Source organism: Notolepis coatsorum (assembly GCF_963971535.1).
Source record: "Notolepis coatsorum genome assembly, chromosome: 14".
Classification (NCBI taxonomy): domain Eukaryota; kingdom Metazoa; phylum Chordata; class Actinopteri; order Aulopiformes; family Paralepididae; genus Notolepis; species Notolepis coatsorum.
Window position 1 is genome coordinate 84,322,437 of NC_140178.1, and position 16,210 is coordinate 84,338,646.

At 43.5% G+C, this 16,210-nt stretch overlaps 1 protein-coding gene across 2 annotated transcripts in view; it reads left to right on the forward strand.

The window, feature by feature from the left end:
• The window catches only part of pdxdc1 (pyridoxal-dependent decarboxylase domain containing 1), a 59,013-nt gene that overhangs the window by 27,900 nt on the left and 14,903 nt on the right, over positions 1–16,210 (forward strand). For both annotated transcript variants that reach the window (XM_084328659.1, XM_084328660.1), the window contains exons 9-17: positions 116–200; positions 1,158–1,206; positions 2,293–2,394; positions 2,484–2,609; positions 3,880–3,930; positions 8,663–8,723; positions 11,014–11,063; positions 11,735–11,840; positions 15,317–15,491. In XM_084328659.1, the coding sequence (XP_084184785.1) occupies positions 116–200; positions 1,158–1,206; positions 2,293–2,394; positions 2,484–2,609; positions 3,880–3,930; positions 8,663–8,723; positions 11,014–11,063; positions 11,735–11,840; positions 15,317–15,491 (805 nt within the window). The remainder of the gene's footprint in view (positions 1–115; positions 201–1,157; positions 1,207–2,292; positions 2,395–2,483; positions 2,610–3,879; positions 3,931–8,662; positions 8,724–11,013; positions 11,064–11,734; positions 11,841–15,316; positions 15,492–16,210) is intronic.

The following is a 16,210-nucleotide window of genomic DNA, read 5'->3' on the forward strand; positions in this document are numbered from 1 at the left end:
ATTCCAGAAAACATTAAGGTTAGCCCAAGGTTGGGTGCATTGTAAAAAGCGTTTTTGAGTGTCTATAAATGCATGCAATGATCATTCATTAATTTGAATTGATTTTAATTCCCAGGTACCCCTGGCGCGGGCCACACAGACAAGCTGGGGCGACTGAAGGAACTGTGTGAGCAGTACAACATGTGGCTGCATGTGGAAGGGTGGGTCTCTACATCTGTATTCATGTGTACAATCTCGCATGTGACATAGAATGTCGCAAGCTGAACATGCAGACGATGATGTAACAATAGCTTGTGGCCACCGAAGGCTACGGGGAGCTGGAATCTCCAGGTAGAATATGGACCTGTCTCAAAACCCTGCCCCTTTTCTTGATCCTCCAATCACAACTGTCGCTTACCTCGGACAAACTTGGTTTGTCCGAGGTAAGCGACAGTTGTGATTGGAGGATCAAGAAAAGGGGCAGGGTTTTGAGACAGGTCAATTCCAGGAGAACATTCCAAGAACCTTACACCCAAAAGGGTTAAAGTGACAGTTCACAGACGATGTTTAATCAATCAATTTGTCCTGTGTCTCAAAGTGATACCATGATTTTAGGTGTGAGCCAGATGTTTGATAGATGACTTTAACCACCATGTTATGCATAACCCAGGACAGTTTAGTCAGTGTTTGTGAACACTCATGACTCTCTCCAATGAGTGGGGATCTGACTTTGTGAGGCCATAAAATGTTGGTGTGAGCTCTTTTTAAAATGTTAATTCTGGTTCAGACCTTCTAGCGTTGCAAGAATAGAAACATTTCATTTCAAATAATTTGAGTGTAAGAGATCACACAAACATTTTATGGCATCACAAAGTCAGATTGTGCCATTGTGTATGGAGCAGCCCCAGATTTTACATCCCAGTGACATCACCGATTGGAGAGTTCTCTCTCTGATTTCTTGCTTTAGGAGAGCATGTTGCGTGTTCACGAATACTGACTGACTGACCTTCCTGGGACACAATGGGAATTTTTAAAACCGGTGGCATTTCCCTTTTTAAAGTGATCTATCATGTATTGGGTCCCGTGTCAAAAGAAGACCATAATAGGTCTGTGTTTTAAGCATAAAATGTGAGGTAGTAGACGCTGTTCCCATCATTGTTATCTTTGTGTGTTTTCAGGGTGAACCTGGCCACACTTGCACTGGGCCAAGTCCCCTCTACAGTAACGGTAAGGACACATTGGGATGCACTCCTCTATTTGATGTGACATGTGTCTTTCCCTATCGGACGATACGTAGGTGCATCCTATAGGCTTGTGTTTGGTTCACAGTGCCTCAAAATTATTTAGTTTTGATTTATGATGACATAAAAGATAGTTCTAAGAATTGCATGCATGTTGAATATGATGGAAACTAATTGCAGGCTCTACGACTGTAAACGGATGTCTCTCCCCAAACTGCATAGTGCACCTTTAAACCTACACTATGTAACCTTTCCCATAAAAACACATTGCTTCTTTAGTAAGCTAAATGGAGTTTGTTTGAGCTTGGCTGGACAAGAGACAAACCCCTCCTGACAGAGATGCATGAAACAGTGAAAGTCCCATAGGAGCTCTTCTGGTCGGCCACGACCAGGGCCGCAAGATCTGTAAAAGGCTACGGTCTTTTTGGACCTGCAAACTTTTTTTAATGATAAATTAATTAATCAATATTTATTTTTGGGGGAAAGGAAGACTTTTATTCCTGCACCTTTCTAAAAACTCTGTGGATTTACTATAAAAAGAAAAAAATCTTACATAAAATGTTTATCTATAGCACCTTTAATATTGGTAATACTCAGGAGGTCTGATCGTTGGTGGGGTGTTTTTCTTTAAGCTTCACGTTGTTGCTGTCGCAGCAGGTGTTTCAAGAGATTTGAGGTTGTGTTTTTTGCACAGTCTTGGTACCTGCGCACAAATGACTGTTCACAACAATGTTCTTGTCATCTTTGCTCTTGACAAAGTAATGGGAATATTTCCAGCGGTTGAATGCTAGCGATGCCATCTTGCAAGCTAGCTTGCTTGGTGTGCACTGTGCACTGTGCATGTTTAGATTGGTAGAGCGGCCGTCTGGTAATCGGAAGGTTACCGGTTAGATTCTGACGCCTCCTGGGCAGCGTCTTTGAGCAAGACACTGAACCCCTAACTGCACCCGATGAGCAGGTTGGCACCTTGCATGGTTGCCTCCTCCGCCGTTGGTGTGTGAATGTGTGAGTGAATGTGAGGCATAAGTTGTAAAGCGCTAAAATGCAGTCTATTTACCATTTCCCCATCCAGGCAGCTTGTAAGAGTGACAGCATGACGCTGACCCCAGGCCCGTGGCTGGGCCTCCCCGCCGTGCCCGCCGTCACCCTCTACAGATACGAGGACCCGGCACTGGTACGTTCCTGTTGTTTCTGCACACCACCATACTTGTATATTAACAAATGTTTAACACTTGTCTCTCTCTCTCTCTCTCTCTCTCTCAGTCTCTGGCTGCAGGGCTGACCTCCAGTCAGGCAGTAGAGAAGTTGCGTGCCTTGCCCCTCTGGCTGTCACTGCAGTACCTCGGCCACGACGGCATCATCCACAAGATCAGACACGCCACCAGCCTGGTGAGTACTGCAGCACCGACTGTCCATACATTGGATGATAAGTACTTTTAATAGGTTTTGATCCGATTGGCAGAATCTATTAATGGTGGGCCTCATCTGATATTGTGGTGGTCCTCGTCTCATATTGTGTTGGGCCTCATCTCATATTGTGTTGGGCTTCATCTCATATTGTGGTGGTCCTCATCTCATTGTGTTGGTCCTCATCTCATATTGTGGTGGGCTTCATCTCATATTGTGGTGGGCTTCATCTCATATTGTGGTGGTTCTCATCTCATATTGTGGTGGTTCTCATATTGTGGTGGGCCTCGTCTCATATTGTGTTGGGCCTTGTCTCATATTGTGGTGGTCCTCGTCTCATATTGTGTTGGGCCTCGTCTCATATTGTGGTGGACCTCATCTCATATTGTGGTGGACCTCATCTCATATTGTGGTGGGCTTCATCTCATATTGTGGTGGGCCTCATCTCATATTGTGGTGGGCCTCATCTCATATTGTGGTGGGCCTCATCTCATATTGTGGTGGGCCTCGTCTCATATTGTGTTGGACCTCATCTCATATTGTGGTGGGCCTCATCTCATATTGTGGTGGGCCTCATCTCATATTGTGGTGGGCCTCGTCTCATATTGTGGTGGGCCTCATCTCATATTGTGGTGGACCTCATCTCATATTGTGGTGGGCCTCATCTCATATTGTGGTGGGCCTCATCTCATATTGTGGTGGGCCTCATCTCATATTGTGGTGGGCCTCATCTCATATTGTGGTGGACCTCATATCATATTGTGGTGGGCCTCATCTCATATTGTGGTGGGCCTCATCTCATATTGTGGTGGACCTCATATCATATTGTGGTGGGCCTCATCTCATATTGTGGTGGGCCTCATATCATATCAGAAATGGGTGTTAGTGCTGAATGGATGGTTCTTCCTTATGTCAGGCAGCGGTTCTCAGTGTCGGTCCTGGGACCCCCTGGGGTCCTTAAGGGGATTCCAGGGGTCCTCAGGAGGAACATATGCACTACATTATTAGTGCATATTTTCATGCACTACAAGTTTAGCCCTGAATATGGTACATACAAGTGTGACTATGTTTGACTTTCTCCACTGTTCTCCTCGACTACAGTACAGACCATTATGGAATTCTGCATTTAATCATATGGAACAACAAAGATCTTCTGACGTGTATCAATGTGCCATGAAAAGGGTTTAGAACCACTACATAATCCATGATATTATGAAAGACGTCTCATATCTCTCGGTCTGTTTCCCCTCAGAGCCAACAGCTGCTGGAGAAGCTGAAAACTCTGACCTCCATAAGAACATCAGTAGGTGGTCTTTCATCAGTCAACCTTGTTGTCTTTCAAATTTTACACATTTCCTACTGTCATGGAAAACCTGGAAACGTTAATGACTTTAAAAGTTGTGAGGAAAAGGGCGGCTGAGTGGCGCAGTGGGCAAGGCGCTCGCCACTAACGCAGGAGATGCTGGTATCGAGCCCAGCTCTCGGCATTGCTACCGGCTTGGCCGGCCGTCATACTAACACAATTGGCAGTGTTAGAGGGTGGGAAAGCCGGTGGGTGGGGATTGGACGTTGTGGACAGCGACTCCTACAGGTTTCAAGTTTCAAGTTTCAAGTTTCTTTAATAGTTGTCATACAGAAGTACAGAATACTTTTATACAAAATGCTTCTTACTGTTACGTTCCAGAGACTGTGCTAGACAAGATAAGTATGAAATAAAATAGTATAGCATGTAAAATAGAAGTAAAAATAGAAGTAAAAATAGAGGTCACAGAGTTCAGTATAGACATATGTACAATGTTCGATGCAGAATAGAAGTAACTGAGTTACCATACAATATACTATGCAATGTACTAATATACAATACTATATAGTGCAAAGCAGAAATGGGATGAGGTACAATTTAGGTACAATTTACAGTAAGGTGTACGAGTTGTAGTGCAAATCCTTTACCAATAAATATAAAGTGTGTTTAGGTGATCTAAAGTGTGGAGAGTGGGTGCTGCAGTGTGTTGTTTGTTTAAAGTGAGTGTGTGCGTGTGGATGTGTGTGCTGTGTGCATTTGATGGTTGTTGCATAGTGTTTATTGTTCGTTGAGCTGCCTGATGGCCTGGGGATAGAAGCTTCTTCTGAGTCTTTCTGTGCTCGCCTTGAGACTCCGGTATCGCTTGCCTGACCGCAGCAGTTCAAAGAGGCAGTTGTTCGGGTGGCTGGAGTCCTTGATTATTCTCTTAGCCTTACCCCTGCACCGCTTGTTGGAAGCCCCCCCTCCAATTGTGCGTTCGGCTGAACGTGTCACTCTTTGTAGTCTGCTTCGGTCTTGTGCAGTGCTATTCCCAAACCAGGAGGTGATGTTGCCAGTCAGGATGCTCTCTATTGTACATGAGTAGAAGTTCTTAAGGATCTTCTGACTGACTTGGAACTTCCTTAGGCGCCTGAGGAAGTAGAGGCGTTGTCGTGCCTTCTTCACAACACTGTCAATGTGTGTGGTCCATGTCAAGTCCTCGGATATGTGGGCTCCGAGGTACTGGTGACGCCGGTCGGTTAGGTGACGCCGGTGCGGCGGAAACAGGAAGTATCGAGGGCAGCGTGAGCCTCCCACGTGTTACTCCTCGCCACAGAGTTCGAGCTGCTGCAGAGAAAAGATGCGACAGGCTGCCTCCTCGTGTACCGGAGGGGACACGTGATGCAAGGCTTCTATCCTCACTACAGCCGACCAGTGGGAGGCATAGTCTAGCAACGTTCAAGACAGGGGAGGGAAGAATTGGAAATACGAAATTGGGATGGGAGAAAAATAGAAAATGGGGAGAAAAAGTGGATAAAAAAAAAAATTGTGGGGAAAAAGGCGGCTGGGTGGCGCAGCGGACATTGCACTCGTCACCAACGCAAGAGACACCGGGCCGGCCGTCATACTAACTCAATTGGCAGAGTTAGCGGGTGGAAGTTGATGGGTGGTAATCTGGACGTTGTGGACAGTGACTCCTACAGGTCGGTTGGGGACGCCTGCACAGCAGAGACATGAAATGGTGGGGGTAGTGTGAGCCTCCCACACGTTACACCTCGCCAATGAGAGTCCGCGCTGGCAGGTGAAAAGATGTGACAGGCTGCCTCCTTGTGTATCGGAGGGGACACATGATGCAAGACTTCTATCCTCCTTACAACCGGCCAGTGGGGGGCATATGCGAGCAACGTTTAAGACAGGGAAGGGGAGAATTGGCACAAGAGGAATTGGGATGGGAGAAAAATTGAAAAAGAGGAGAAAAAGTGGATAAAAAAAAAAGTTGCTGGGAAAAAGTATTTGAAATTATACATAATTTTTCAGTTATATGTTTTCGGAAACGTCGTTCAGAATCGTTATTTTGAACCAGTAAAATTAAGCTGGGCTACTGGTAGATCTAGCGACCTTTTGATCAATGAATAATAATTCAGTTGATACATTTTGATTACACATCTTAAGTCCCTAATGATAGTTCTAGCTAGTTGAAACAAGACCTGAGACATTAAAAACGAAAATAAGTTTGGCATCCAACCAGAGTGCAAATGTAATAGTAAAGACCCCTACGCTCTGCATCTTCTGGCCGCCTCAGACCTACTCCTATCTGAGCTCTGGGAGGGTCATCAAACAGAAGGCGCCTATTCTCTGTCCTTGCCCCACAATGGTGGAACGAACTTCCCACCACAGTTAGGACAGCCGAAACCTGACAATCTTTCGCGGTAGACTAAAGACACACTTCTTCAATCATGAAGAATGAAATGAGATTTTTTTTAATAACACACTAACATCTTATTGTCATGCACTCTTTCTAATATACTAACATACACTCAACACTGTAGCACTCAAGTCTGAACACTTTGATGAACATTGTTACTCAGCTGATAGAGTTGTACCCTTCCTACTGACTTGTCGTACACAACTTGTAAGTCGCTTTGGATAAAAGCGTCGGCTAAAAAACTAAATGTAAAATGTTAAGTGCAACAGCAATATACGTTCTACAAATCTTAAGATTCGAACATGCACTCGTATGTCTTCATCACGGAAATAATGCTATACATCAAGGAATAGCTATGGAAAAGTCGAGGCATTTGATTACAAATAATGGTCAGTTGCATTATTTCTGTTGGTACTTTGACTTTGGTTTTTAGAAACATTACAACAGGGTTCGCACAAGGTCCTTGAAGTGCTTAAAGTGCTTGATTTTTTTACCAAAAAAAGTCAAGGCCTGGAATTCCTTGAAAACAGCAAAAAAATTTACAAGGTGCTTAAAAAGTCCTTGAAATTCAAATCAACCATTCGCATTGAATGACGAGTCGCTGTCTCGCTCGCTCCAACTGCTTTTCCTCATTTCTTTGCGTGTGATGCTCTAGCTTGCTCTAGCTGGCAAGCAAGCCAAGAAGATGCTTAAAAAAACAGCATTTAAAAGTCCTTCGAGTGACATCCTTGAAAATAAAAAAAAACGGTCCTTGGAAAAGTACTTAAAAGTCCTTGAATTTCATTTTGCAATGTCTGTGGGAACCCTGGGTGACATGGACTTGATATAAAGACCAAGCCATCTCTGCTCTTAGGACGTGCTCCACACGGAGATCTCTCTCCTCGAGGCTTTGACCATGGTAAACTCACTGCTGCTGCCACTGAGCCGGCCCTCTGCGCTGCACACTAACGGCTTGTTCACTGGCATCAGCCCGGGGCACTGATGCTGCGCACATTAATTTCACTGACTTGGTGGAGGTTAGTGGAATTGTGCAGCAACTGTGCGCCGTTGGCTTAACGTATTGTTGTTGAGAGCCAGATGCAGTGAACAATCACAATGTCGGGGCTTGTCGGAGTGACACCGTGCGATGGTACTCAGAGTCTGCCCTCACCTGCTGCCTGCAGTAGTAGCTTAGTCTCGTAAAGGATTGATGTAACTCACTGTATTAATGAAAGAGTTTAAATCTATCTCGAGTGTTGGCCTGTAAAGCTGCAAGATTCTACCACACCTACTGACTAGGTTAAATATGACATACGTACATGGCTGCATCTGTAATCAAGATGCTGCAGCCTAATTGACGTCAACTCAATTGTACATTGTAAATAATGGTATTGACTAATTCACTACATTTCATAGCAGGGGGAGTTTAGAAGGTTGATTTTGAGTACCACTTCGCTAGCGAGTCATGGGTGGTCTGTGTGTATGTGTGTGTATGTCTGTAGTTTGAATTGTAGTGAGTGTTGCGTTGCCTTGGTTCCAGGCGTCTCACTCGCGGATCCCGCCCATCTCTGGGGCATCACTGCGGGACGTTCTGGGGTCTCTCATACTCTCTATTGTAGGTGGGATCAACCCTCTGCCTGCCTGCCTCCCTCCATCTATCCCTCCATCCCTCCATCTATCCCTTCATCCCTCCCTCCCCTTCCTCTCCGCGGTCTCCAGACTCATGACTGTTTTCCTGCACTTAAGCTCAACCACACTGTATTTGAGACCCCCCCCCCCCTCGGCAGGTGGTCAGAAAACACAGCTTGGTCCATGTGCTGCATGTTAACCAACAGGCTTCCAGCAACTCGCTACATCAACAGTGACCCGGTTGCATGGTCCACAGCCATTCATTAGAAACACAACCTAAATAAGACACCCAATGCCAAATATAGACCTCATCCCTTTTGCACTAGAACTGAGGATTACGATGAGTCTAAATGACTTGTTTCGGCAGTCATGTCACCTGTGTTCACCTGATCCTCCCTACTAACCAGCCGCCTATGGTTAGGAGGCCAGGGTGTTGGTTTGGAATTGGGCTGCTCCATAGCATTGAGATGCACGGGCCGAGGCTTACCACTCCCATGCAGGCCAGTTTGACCGCTCGAACAAGGGCTGGGCATCACACACACACAGACACAGACACACACAGACACACACACAGACACAGACACACACACAGACACACATGTTGTACTTACAGCTGTTACTGTAGCACCAGCGGCATAGCTTTTGCATGATATAGGTCATAGGAGCCATCATGACACCCTGGTTGTGCGAGAGGCCTGATGTGTGTGTGTGTTCATACAGGTGGAGGACGAGCTCAACTCTCCTGTGGTGGTATTCAGGTTTTCCCAGGAGACCAGTGCTGGTGAGTGTTGCTGTAGTAATAATAGTAATAATAAACGTTGTTTGTATAGAACCTTTCATACAAGAATTGCAGCCCAAAGCAGTAAAATAAACATAAATGAGCATAAATTAGACAGAATAAAAGTAGTGCAATAAAATAAGATAAGGTGGATAAGATATGGTCTAACAACTTTCGAGACGGGGGGTGGTAGAATTGGATCATACGAAATTGGGATGGGAGAAAAATAGAAAATGGGGAGAAAAAGTAGATAAAAAACAAACAAAAGATGGATAAGATATTCCTTTATTGATCCCCTTGGGGAAATTCAGACATCATAGCAGCATGGCGAGGGGGGAGGGGAGGTACAGGTATGGGCATGGTAATAGTAGAAGACATAAATACAGGCAATGTAGTACAGTATAGCTCTCATTTACACTACAATAATCACAGTGTGGATGTAAGAGCCAGTGTGGGTCTAAGAGGCCGATTGCAGAGGCCCCCTAATGTCCAGAGGCAGCGTGTTCCATAGGCTATAGATTTGGTGCGTAGTTATCAAAGGCTGCATCCCCGATTTGTATTTCTGCTGCTGTGGGGAACCTTCAATAAACCAGTAGTAAATTATCGTAATGTTCTTGGGGGCACATAGTTGGCAAGAGAATTGGCAATGTAGCTTGGCGCTGTAGCTCTACTTGCAATAATAGACGGTCAGTGGAGTTCCAGCCATAATAACATATGTTGTGGTGTGGGCCTTGTTTTGTTTGGTTGGAACCTGCTGTACGGTACACCCACTTGGCCAGATAAACTCCTGCGTATTTGGTCGTGCTGCTTATTTTTATACACACAGCCGTACCGGCACAAGCACTTCAGATCCAAGACTACTTTAGAAATCAAGCTACCTGTATGAGATCACCCTGTCATACGTTAGGTTCACCCATATATATATATATATATATATATATATATATGCAGCTTTACATCAGAGATACTTAATTTGCCAAATTCCGTTATGAACAGGCATGTTTGTTTCAATGACAAAGACATTCATTCATCTTTATTTAATCTCAAAGGATCATTGAGAGCAAGCGCTCGTATACAAGAGTCAGCTGGGAAATTTGTCTTGGGCTTACACCCACACTACAGCCACAGACACATACATACAGACATGACACAACACAACTGACTCCTGCACAGAGGAGATAAACAATATAAAAGATACACTAAAGTACCTGCACAGCAGGATGTCTGGCAACACCGCATTAGAATAGTATACCTATTGGTTATCGAATATCGATAATATAACAACCAACTATCAGTTATTCGATAATTGCCATTTATCTGGCACTATTTAAAAGTTTAACTGAGATCGGAATAAAGGAGTTTTTAAACCCATTTAGTCTAGAGCGTGGAACTCTAAACCTCCTCCCAGAGGGCAGTAGCTCATACTCGGCATGTAAAGCATGGGAGGGGTCTGAGACAATTCTATTGGCTTGCCTTAGAGTAAGTAGCCTGTTCAAAAATAGACTGCAGGGATGGGTGACCTTTCACCCCTATGATCTTCCATGCAGTCTGCATCAGACGGACCAGTTTGGACTTTAGTTGTACAGACAGGTTACCAAACCAAGCTGTAATACCGTATCTGATGAGACTCTCTAATACAGATTGGTAGAAAAGTAACATAATTTTTTTTATCTACACCATGAACTCTAAGGCAACGTCTAACAATGACGTTGAAAAAGACAGCTGTAACTAATAACATTGTTCCATTGTGCATGCTGGCACACCTAAATGGAACGGAACCATTATTAGTTACAACTGTTTACCCATCTATAATGGGTCAAGATTTCTGCTGTGAAACAGGTCTATTATGATTTCTCGCCATTACCAGAGATTGCCCCTGTCTTCAGCTAATTTTGCATTCGTAGGTGTATAACAGTGTGTGTTTTAGCAGATCTCAGACCTGAACGTCGTTTGAAAGTTGCTAGGCATAGGTAATCCACCCTTGTGAAAATCACTAACTTAAGTCGTATATATATATATATCCACTAACGTTACCACATTCTCTATTACAAGCCGTTCAAATCCCCACGTCCAAGCTTCCTCAAGTTTCTGGGTGCGCTTGTTGTTAACTCCCGGGTGCTCCCGAGTCCCGACTGATGCACGGATCTGAATGGCTTGTAGTGGTAGGAATACAGCGACGTTTAGCGAAGATTCTCTTTTGGGGCGAGAAGTCAAGATTAGACTGGTATGACTGGGATGGTCCTTTGTAACGTATTGATTTTTGCTGCTGCTTCCCTTCCTCCTTCCTGGACAGCATGTGGCTCACTGGACAGCAGAGAGGTGCTGGATACCCTTAACGGATGGGTGAGTTTCTACCATGCTGTACATCTACCATGATGCACTTTCTGCCTTCACTCTGTGCTGCTGTATACTGGATGTGGATAGATCGTTGTATGTATTGATGTTGACTCTTTTTATGTATGTATGTATGTATGTATGTATGTATGTATGTATGTATGTATGTATGTATGTATGTATGTATGTATGTATGTATGTATGTATGTATGTATGTATGTATGTATGCATGTATGTATGTATGTATGTATGTATGATGGATTGTTTATGTATCTTTTTCATCAGGGTGGTTGATTGGTTGAAGCTATTGATTGATTTGTCGACCAGTTCAGTTTATATTAAACTGGGTTCTTCCTGTGTGTAGCTAGGAGGTTAAACTGGGTGATGTGCTTCCTGTGTGTAGCTAGGAGGTTAAACTGGGTGATGTGCTTCCTGTGTGTAGCTAGGAGGTTAAACTGGGTGATGTGCTTCCTGTGTGTAGCTAGGAGGTTAAACTGGGTGATGTGCTTCCTGTGTGTAGCTAGGAGGTTAAACTGGGTGATGTGCTTCCTGTGTGTAGCTAGGAGGTTAAACTGGGTGATGTGCTTCCTGTGTGTAGCTAGGAGGTTAAACTGGGTGATGTGCTTCCTGTGTGTAGCTAGCTAGGAGGTTAAACTTGGTGATGTGCTTCCTGTGTGTAGCTCGGGGAGCGGCTGGCTCAGGAGGTTCCCGCCAGCGGAGTCGATGTGGTGGAGCTGGAAGATGAGGGCACCTGTGTTCGTTTCACCCCCCTCATGACTGCAGCAGGTAACGCACTCTCTCACCCACACACACACACACACACACACACACACACACACACACACACACACACACACACACACACACACACACACATTCAATCTTTATTTATACTCTATAAATACACTGAGTAATTAAACTAATTTTTTGTATTTTATTTTTTTTATTATTTTTTAAACAAACATATAAACAAACATGACAACACACTATAAGATATACAAGCATTAATTGTCAGGGCACATCCAATGAGATCACATTTTAGTTAGTTGTCTTATATAAGATATACCCCTAATACCTGTTATCTAAAAAACCTACACACATATGCTCCAGCTCGAACCCCCCCCTCCCGGACCCCACCTTGAGAAGTACCTCCACTATCCCTCGCACCTAACCAGACACTACCATTATAAGCTAGCTTTTATTCTCTCCACCACTTCTAACCACATTGACATTTTGGATTCATTGAGACCCAGAATTCTTGCTGTAGATATTTCATGGTAAATTACATTGAGATATGTAAGAAACCAAACTTTACGGCAAATTTTTTCCGGTTGAAACCAGCGTGATGCGATCAGCTTTTTAGCTACTGTGATACCCGATAAAACCAATCTCTTTAGCTGTGGATTCACTGCAAACTCAAAAACATCATTAAATAGTAATACCGAGGGGTGTACAGGTATATTCCAAGATACGAGTTTTGATATTTGTTGGGTCACATCTTTCCAGAATGCCTTAACTGGTGAGCAGTCCCAATACATGTGCATAAATGTCCCTTCGTCCCCATTTGTACATTGGGAGCATTTGGAGTCTTGTTTAAGCCCCATTCGGCACAGTCTTATAGGAGTCAAGTATGTCCTGTGAGTATAGTTAAGATTGATTTGTTGATGATCCGGGTTCCTTGATGTAAGTCGGACATTTGCCCAGGCTCCTTGCCAATCAAAGTCATTTTCCAGGTCTGGTATATCCCTCCTCCAGACAGTCTAGTTGGAGGGTTTCATACGAGGACGTTAGTAATTGATGATAAAATTCTGAAACAAAACCTCTCGATGTCTCTCTTTCGTAGAAGAATTTGTGGTATCTGTGGTGTTCAATTGGTCTGTCTAATGGAACACCGTGAGACTTCAAACATAGCTCTAACTGTTTGTAAAAAAGCCATGTGGACTTGGTGAGATAAAAATGTTTGCGTATTTCTTTATCACTACAAAAACCCTGTTAATTAAACTAATTTACAGTGCCGTCGAGATGTTACATTCACAAGTGTCACAGTGCATTCATACATATAAAGACATCAGACAATCAGAATAATTAAGAGGACATTTTTAAATACATTTAAAAAATATAAGAAAAAATTTAATAAAATAGCAAGAAATTTTACAGTTTTTAACTATTTTAAAACAATTACATATTTTGGTGACCTGATTGGTCATTAAGGTTCTAAACCGACCCATAGACTGAATTGATTGATTGAAAAGTTTATTAACAGATTGCAGAATGGGTACAGTACAGCTCAATACATACAATTGTTAAGGGGATGCAGACCAGAGAAAGACTTTCGTCTTGTTTACATCAGGGTCCCCCATTTTCAATTCATCATAACATATATGACATACATGACATACAGATAGACAGTACTGCTACATCTATACATTTATGACATATCAGATTTGCAAATACAGTACTGTTTGTGATACAAAAAGTGTCCAGAAAAAGAGTGTATATACATTTGACGTAGAAACTGTACATTGGGGGAGGTTGGGTGGGTGGGGTGGGGGTTTGGGTGGGTGGGGGCTGTACATAGACACTACTAGAGTATCTAGTTTCAGAGTTTCCTGTAGGGAATTCATGATGTAGGGGCAGAAAAGCCAAAAGCAGATCTACCAAGTTCAGTACAAACTCTTAAGTGTAAGCCAATCACTGGATCGTGCATGACAGGGTCCAGTGGTCCATTCCAATAAAAAACTAATATAATTTGGACAATCTCTAATTATGGCTTTATAAATAAAAAGATTCCAAAAGATTCTCTGCCAGAGAGACCCACCCGACCTTATTATATAGGATACAATGGTGAGTACCATAACTATCACCTGTGATAAATCGAATGGCTGAATGGTAAACGGAGTCTAAGGGCTTAAGAGTGGAAGCCGCTGCATGTCTATAAATCACATCTCCGTAATCCAAAACAGATGGGAACACTGCTTCAACAACTCTTTCTGCTAATCATAGGGAAGCTGGCTCTATTTCTATACAAAAAGCCAATATTTTTCCATAATTTACATGCGAGAACATATACACACACACACACTCACTCACTCACTCACTCACTCACTCACTCACTCACTCACTCGTGTCTGCCAACCCTCCTCTGTATTGAACTCTGATCTACTCTACAACAAGGACAGCAAGGAATGAAAATGCATTAGGTAATCTATTCACCCTCACCCCATACAGTGTTGTAGTACTCCAGTCCGACTAGAGTCCTGATTTTCCTAGGGCTGACCCCTATTACCATAGTCGACTAATCGGTCGAAAGGAGCCGTAGTCGACTGGCCAACCTCTTAGTCAAACTTATTATTATACTATTTTTTTTTTTTTTTTTATCATTCTTTCCAAAAGAAAAGAGGCCTAGAAGCGTGGCTAACGCTAATGGCACGCATACCAGAGGCTAACTGCCTACGAAAACAGGCACAGAGGCACTGAAAGAGGATTTCACCCATCTAATGAACACACTAGACTAGACAAATATCAAGATGTATCCATCAGTGGACCAATTGCATGCTTTTGCAGAGGACAAGAAGCCTTCAGTCGACTCCTTCAGACATTAAACACCCCCCACAGCCCAAATGGAATGATAAATATATATTTTTTTATTATTAAAAATATTATATATATTTTTTTTTCTTTTTTTTTGTCGACCAATAGTCGACTAACGGGAAATTTTGGCCAATCATAGTCGACCATCCAAATCCTTAGTCGGGGACATCCCTAGTGACTCGACTTGGACTTGAGCCTTGACTGAATTTGGACTCTGAGGGTGCAGACGAGGACTTGTTAATTGATAAATACCGTTTTACTTTTTACTATTTTTTTTTTTGAAATTATTATTGTTTTTTTTTGTAATGGGCCCTAATCCTTTGGCATACGATATTGATGGCTATGTTAATACTGTAACATTATTTAATTTTGTGCAAGGGCTTGACTTGGACTAGGGTAATGGGGACTCGACTTGAGATTTAGTGACTCGACTACAACACTGACCCAATCTATGACGAAAGTCAGTTTTGAAATGTCTTGAATGATTGAGTACAACACTCTAATAACGTGAACTTTGACCATGGTTTGATTCATCAATCCTCTTTTGAAGGTGTAAATTAGTATAAAGCCTCACACAGCGGGCTTGGCTCACAGCATGAATGAAATCAAATAATACTTGCCAATCCCATGTGTACTTGTACCCCTAACTAACTGGAACCCTTGACCTCCAGTGCTGGGGACGGAGCAGGGGGACGTGGAGGCCCTGGTGGAGAGGCTGTCTGAGCTGGTTCCTGTGCTGAGCTCCACGCTGCGCCTCCGACAGGACTTCAGGGAGGAGGCCCACCGACAAGCCGCCTCCCTCAGCTACATCGAGGACCTCAGCTGGCCCGGCCTAGGCGCCATCAGGTAAAGAGCGGGTTGTGGCTTTACCTGGCTGCTTGAGTTTTAGTAGTGCTATTCATTGAGTGGTCTCCTGTTTGCCATGCAATATGGCGCAGCTCCACAGCTCATTGGCCCACGGTTGTCATTTAATGATAAATCACCTGCTATTTGATTACAATCACCTGGTGTTTGCGACCAAGATGTCTGCGATGGACAGGAAAACTTGTAACATGGATAATGATGTGGCATCCCATATCACACACGTGTATACTCCCAAGATGTATTCTTTTTGCCATATTTGTTTTCTGTTTGTGTGTATATTAACATCATTAACACATTGGTCGCCAAGAACGACTTACGCCGTTTTTGCCCGCCATGCGTTGAACGCCAACAACGGCGTAAGTCGTTTTTGGGATCAATATTTAATTTTTTCGCCATGGCATTCATAATTCATCCAGTCTCCCTCCAGACTGCAGCGGCACCCTGTATGAGATTGCAACGCCTCAATACCGCCGCCTGGTCGATGGTCGGGCGAGTTACACTCTCGCCAAAACCGGAAGTGGCGCTGGTGCATCGAGGAAATCCCTCCGGCAGTAATATCTTGTTACCAAGACAAATCCCAATCATCCATGTGTTGAAATGGCAATAAAGTTTTCTATTCTATTCTATTCTATTCTATTCTATTCTATTCTATTCTATTCTATTCTATTCTATTACGTGGATCCAGACAAACACTATAGTGC